This window comes from Myotis lucifugus, unplaced genomic scaffold (genome assembly GCF_000147115.1).
Source record: "Myotis lucifugus unplaced genomic scaffold, Myoluc2.0 scaffold_10, whole genome shotgun sequence".
Classification (NCBI taxonomy): domain Eukaryota; kingdom Metazoa; phylum Chordata; class Mammalia; order Chiroptera; family Vespertilionidae; genus Myotis; species Myotis lucifugus.
The window spans coordinates 9,505,489-9,512,073 of NW_005871058.1; the positions used below are offsets into that span (position 1 = coordinate 9,505,489).

Genomic DNA, 6,585 nt, shown 5'->3' on the forward strand with positions numbered 1-6,585 from the left:
GCCCGTGGGATCTCCACGGAGATCACGAGCAGGATAGGGCGGCCTGCAGCCAGCCCCTGTGTGCGCCTGTCCCTGGGTCACCCTGGGGATCCCACAGCAGGAAAGGGCGCCCCACCCTGGCCACAGCTCAAGGGAGAGTATAACATGCAGTGGAGGCCAGGAGCCTGAGAGATCAACAGAGAGGGGCGCCTGCTTGAAGCCTTCAGGGTGTGGCTGGTGGTAGGCCTCCAGCAGACACACACACACACACACACACACACACACACACACACACAGCGCCTACTCTGAGCTTCCAATGTGGTTGGGAGCAGACCACCAGTGGACACACCCACACACACACACACACACACATACACACACACACACGGCTGCACTGAGCCTCTGCTGCCAGACTGTGGCCATCAGTAGGACATCCACTGAGGGCTCCCGGACTGAGGGGCAGGCTTGGCTGAGGGAACCCCATCCCCCAGTGCATGAATTTCGTGCACCGGGCCTCTAGTAATATATATAAAAGTTAAGATGTGGATTTTTTTTCTTTTTTAAAACCATCCTTATCTTTATGAAATGTACAGTTCAGTAGTATTAAACATATTTTCATTTTTGTAGAACAAATTTCCAGAACTTTTTTATCCTGAAATCTGAAATTCTATACCAGGGGTGGACAAACTTTTTGACTCAAGGGCCACAATGGGTTCTTAAACTGGACCGGAGGGCCAGAACAAAAGCATGGATGGAGTGTTTGTGTGAACTAATATAAATTCAAAGTGAACATCATTACATAAAAGGGTACGGTCTTTTTTTTTTTTTTTTTAGTTTTATTCATTTCAAACGGGCCAGATCCGGCCCGCAGGCCGTAGTTTGCCCACGGCTGCTCTATACCCATTAAAACAACAAGTCCCTTTACCCCCTACCCTAGCTACTGATAACTGCTATTCTACTCTCCGTTTCTATGGCTTTGATCCTTAAAATACCTCATATAAGTGGAATCATACAGCATTTGCCTTTTTGTGGTTGGTTTATTTCACTTACATATGTCCTCAAGGTTCATCTAGGCTGCAACATGTGACAGCATTTTTTTCCTTTTTAAGGCTAATATTCCATTGTATGTTGTTGTCACATTTTGTTTATTCATTCATCCATCAATGGACATTTAATTTGCTTCTGACTTTTGGGTATTGTGAATAGTGTTGTTATGAATATGGTTGTGCTAATATCCTTTTGAGACCTTGTTTTCATTTTTGGGGATATATATACATGTATATATATCCAGAAGTAAGGATCATATGGTAGTTCTAGTTTTACTTTCTTGAGGAATTGCTATATTGTTTTTCATAGTGTTTGCTTTTTTAACAATCCCACTGACAGTGTACAAGGTTCCAATTTTTCCAGTTTTTTGATAGTAGCCATCCTAATGTGCATGAGGTGATATCTCATTGTTTGTGTTTTGTGTGTGTCCTCTTCTGCTATTTATTTCAAGTTTATTACTTTATTTTTCAGTTACAGTTTATATTTTATATTCAATATCATTTTGTATTAGTTTTAGGTATACAGCATAGCAGTTAGACAATCATGTACTCTAGAGAGTAATCCCCTCCCCCCACAATATGTTAAGTACTCACCTGGTTCCACCCAGGGTTATTACAATACTAGTAGCCCAGTGCACAAAATTCATGCACATTAAAAGGGAATGAATTGCCCTAACCAGTTTGGTTCAGTGGATAGAGCATCAGTCTGAGGACTCAAGGATCCCGGGTTTGATTCTGGTCAAGGGCTTGTATCTTGGTTGCAGGCACATCCCCAGTGGGGAGTGTGCAGGAGGCAGCTGATCGATGTTTCTCTCTCATTGATGTTTCTAACTCTCTATCCCTCTCCCTTCCTCTCTATAAAAAATCAATAAAAAATATATTTTTAAAAAGGAATTAATTAGCAGTGATATTTTAATATTGCTATTTGCCCTTTCTCTATAATAGAAGTGTGAGAAATGAAAGGAAATTAGTAAAATGTATATGAAAATAATATATACATTTATTAATAAACAAATAGTAACAAAAGGATATAACAACAACAGAGGCATGATATAAAAATGACAAAAACATGATATGAAAACAAAATATTAATGAAAACAACAAAAACATGATATAAAAACAACAGTGATGCAAACAGTGACTGATAAATTGATTAAACTTATTCTAATATCTCCCTGTACACCACAGTAAGAGTGAAAACACTTTCAGAGTGCTTGAATTGGTCATTTATATTGGGAATGAAAGGTTCTTCCACCGAGAAGTTAATTTGCAGCAATTCCTGTAGACGCTGTGGGTAAAACAGTACCACCACAACCTCTAATATAATGTATCAAAACTTTATTGTGAGGAGCCGCTACAGTGTTTTGGACAGGTTCAAGCCTTGGACTGATGAGAGGGCACAGTCCTCTCATTGCCACGTGCAAGTCCAAGCTTGGAGGGCAGGGCCCTCCCAGCACAATTATAGCCAACAGCTATAGTTGTAAGCTTGAACCAATGGCCCAAACACATGGGTGATGTAGGCTTGATAGAGTTCAGGAGCATGTAGTTGAGTAGGATTGAAAACCAGGAGAATGTTGTAAACATCTTGGTCACACCCTTACTTTGCCCTGTGGCATCTGCTATAAAATAAAGACATGGCTGAGGGCATGGTCGCTGTTTCTCAGAGAAGCAGCATCCCACCCAGACCCAGATTTTATTCTCTTGTCTGTCTTTTCTAACCCTTTCAGCCGCCCCCACTCAGGTTCACCCATGGCCGTGCTGGCATGGCACACTTTATAAAGATATGCCTCCACGCTCCGAGGGTGGGTTCCTGCCTCTAACCTCGCCCTTACAGGAAACACCTTGGGGGAGGGTGCAGCCGTTTCCAAGACAACCCCTGCAGGACTGACTTCCTTCCGCTTGGTCGCCAGACCCTGGTTGTGATGAACTCCACACAGGGTTTTTATATAAGTAGATTATACTAACTTTTTTTAGTCTCTTCTCTTTAACTGAGTCATCACTTTTAGAACTGATGTGTAATAACCTCATTACTGTATTTAATTTCCCTCTTGTGGTCAAAGCCAATGATTGCAGTGATAATGACAGTTGCTAAACAATCAGCCCAAGGCTATTTCAGAGGGCACTGAGTTAAGATATTCTTTAGTTTTTTTGTGTGTGTTTTCAAGTGGTAAATCAAGGGTAGAATATCCGCTGTTCAATCACTAGAGGAAATAATATTTTTTAATTATCTTGATTCTAGAATAATTCATGCATTGTTTTTACCTTAGATATGAAGAGTTCATTTGTGTCCTGTCATTCCCTTTGTCACTATACATTTTCAAGGTAAAGATCTAGGATAATTTAATTAGCAAGATTCCCTAGCCCCTGTATTTAAGGTCACTGCCTGTTAGAATCCTATCATTATATATATACTAGGGGGTGACTGGTATATGACCCATACGTGGAGTTGTCTTGTGTCAAGAGCCTAAAATCCTGGGCTGAGAAAGCCCTGTCCTGGGACTACCTGCTGACAGGTCATTCCTCCTTTGTCCTATATTGGCCCCTCTTGCCCTTATGTCAAGAGGGACCCTCTTCTCACAGTCCATTTGCCCACAGCTGTTGCCTGGGCTTTCTGTTCACGCTGAGGTTGAGGCCTCTTGGTGGCCAGTGCCATGGATCTGTTTCTCGCCCAATGGTGTGAGCTGGGCCCTCCCTGGAGAAGAAACCTGGCTTCCCCAAGATATGTGATCAATACCGGGGCCCCACCAGCAGGCGAGGGGAGCCCAAGGCAGGTGCTGGGCATGGAGGCCACAGGGGCATAGAATACCAAGGAGACAGAACTGAACCTGTTGCAGGGGGGCGCTGCCCCTCCCTCATTCGCACACCTCACATCACCCTGGTTGGCCCTGGAGGATGGATTCCTCAGGGAAGGAACAACCTAAGACAGGCACAGTCGCAGAGGGGCCATTAGGAGACAACTTGGGGGTCAACAGAGGTGGGGCGCAGACCCTCACCCCCCCAACTTTGCAGAGGCCTGAACCCTCACCCCTTCTGGGGGAGGTCTCCTGCCCCCATGGCTGCTTTGCTTCCCACACCCAGCTCAGATCGGGACCCAGGTAAAGACAGAGACTGGCTGACAGCAGCTGCCCTCTCACTGCAACAGGACTTGTTTCCCATTTCTACCTTGGACCACACGGAAAGGGGCAGCTGAAGGAAAGGGCTGTGTCAGGATGCTGCCTTCTTTCCTTTCTTCTCCCTCTTTTTTCTAAACACTTCCATGCCTTATAGTTCTTTTGCTTTCTCTTCTTTTTCTCTCTACTACCCTCCATCTCTGCCTCCTCCTCCTCCTCCCCGGTATCTTCCATATCAGCCGACTCAGAGGGCACAGCTGACTCCTACACGGACACCGACACCACCATCAAGCACGGCCCTGATGGACCCTTTGATCCAGCCCTTCAACTCGATGACGCTTCGGGAAGCCCGTTGCCAATGATGCCGCCCGCTAGCCAGATCAACAAGGACAACCAAACCACCGACTTGAGGACAGCTGAAATCCCTTGACTGAAGAGGCCAGCAACCTTCTACAGGAACAAGGCTCCGTGTGCACTCCATAGACTATGTTTATAGCTATGTTCGCTATCATTGCTTGTCAGTATTCTTCCGAATCTTAAACAACCCAATCTGAGAGGTGGCTGCTGATTTACATGCGCTATCATTTAAAAAATAAAAAAGGGGGAATTTGCCAGAAGCTGGTCCATTCTTGCTGCTTGACACAGTCGCTGCAGGGAAGAAACATCTGCACAGCATATGTCTCAAGGGACCTGGTGTATAAGGCATACTGTTCTTAATATGTTAGCTCCCCTTCTTGCCGCTATGTGTTTTAACCACGGTCACTTCTCCAAGAAAGGTTGTTTCCCAGATAGGGATTTTTCCCTGAAGTTAGGGAGGGGATAAAACCCCTTAACTAAGTGCCAGGCGGGTAGTTAATCACTTTAACTACGAACAGTCACTCTTAAGCTACATAATCTTTACTCCCTGGAATGGAGATAAAAAACGCCCTAACCTTTGGAATAGAAATTGATAGGATTAAAATCAACTGGTATAAATACAGATGTAACAAGACAAGAAGACACAGAACTTGGCTGGAGATCCTGGCTAGAGAACCTGGCTAGGCTGCTGATCAACTGAACGCTGTCTCTGTGTCATTCCTTCATTTTTCGCCGACTCCATCCACACCTTTGGGAACCCCTGGACCTGCTGGGGTTGGACCACAACAATAACTGAGTTTCAACTTGGTAGGGAGTGCTGAATTTCATCTATCCATATCTGGTAACTAAAATTTAGTTGTTGGATGCAGGATGATGAACTCAGGGTGGGCGAGGAAGCGGCTGCTCAAAGAGGAAGACGGGACCCAAGTGGAATTCGAGACCAGCGAGGACGTGGACGTGACGCCCACGTTCGACACCATGGATCTGAGGGAGGACCTGCTGCGTGGCATCTACGCCTATGGGTTTGAAAAGCCATCCGCCATCCAGCAGCGCGCCATCCGGCAGATCATTAGAGGGAGAGACGTCATCGCGCAGGCTCAGTCTGGCACGGGCAAGACCGCCACCTTCAGCATTTCCGTCCTGCAGTGTCTGGACAGCCAGGTCCGTGAGACCCAGGCTCTGATCTTGGCCCCCACGAGAGAGCTGGCCGTGCAGATCCAGAAGGGCCTGCTTGCGCTGGGTGACTACATGAAGGTGCAGTGTCACGCCTGCATCGGGGGCACCCACGTCGGGGAGGACATCCGGAAGCTGGACCACGGGCAGCATGTGGTGGCCGGCACGCCGGGGCGTGTCTTCGATATGATTCGGCGCAGGAGTCTGAGGACATGTGCGATCAAGATGTTGGTTTTGGATGAGGCTGATGAGATGCTGAATCAAGGTTTCAAAGAGCAGATTTACGACGTGTACCGGTACCTGCCCCCGGCCACGCAGGTGGTGCTCCTCAGCGCCACGCTGCCCCACGAGATCCTGGAGATGACCAGCAAGTTCATGACGGACCCCATCCGCATCCTGGTGAAGCGTGATGAGCTGACGCTGGAAGGCATCAAGCAGTTTTTCGTGGCGGTGGAAAGAGAAGAGTGGAAATTTGACACGCTGTGTGACCTCTACGACACGCTGACCATCACGCAAGCCGTCATCTTCTGCAACACCAAGAGGAAGGTGGACTGGCTGACGGAGAAAATGAGAGAAGCCAACTTCACGGTGTCGTCGATGCACGGAGACATGCCTCAGAAGGAGCGGGAGTCCATCATGAAGGAGTTCCGCTCCGGCACCAGCCGGGTGCTCATCTCCACCGACGTCTGGGCCCGGGGCCTGGACGTCCCTCAGGTGTCCCTGGTCATCAACTACGACCTGCCCAACAACCGGGAGCTCTACATCCACAGGATCGGGCGGTCGGGGCGGTATGGCCGGAAGGGCGTGGCCATCAACTTCGTGAAGGACGACGACATCCGCATCCTGCGGGACATTGAGCAGTACTACGCCCACGCAGGTCGACGAGATGCCCATGAACGTTGCCGATCTGATGTGAGGCG

The 6,585-nt window shown here is 47.4% G+C and overlaps 1 protein-coding gene across 1 annotated transcript; it reads left to right on the top strand.

Moving 5' to 3' along the window:
- Positions 1 to 5,362: 5,362 nt before the first annotated feature.
- Positions 5,363 to 6,581, top strand: LOC102418823 (eukaryotic initiation factor 4A-III-like). The gene is given in 2 exon segments (XM_014451665.1): positions 5,363 to 6,535; positions 6,537 to 6,581. Coding segments are annotated over 2 exon segments (1,218 nt in total).
- Positions 6,582 to 6,585: the final 4 nt, after the last annotated feature.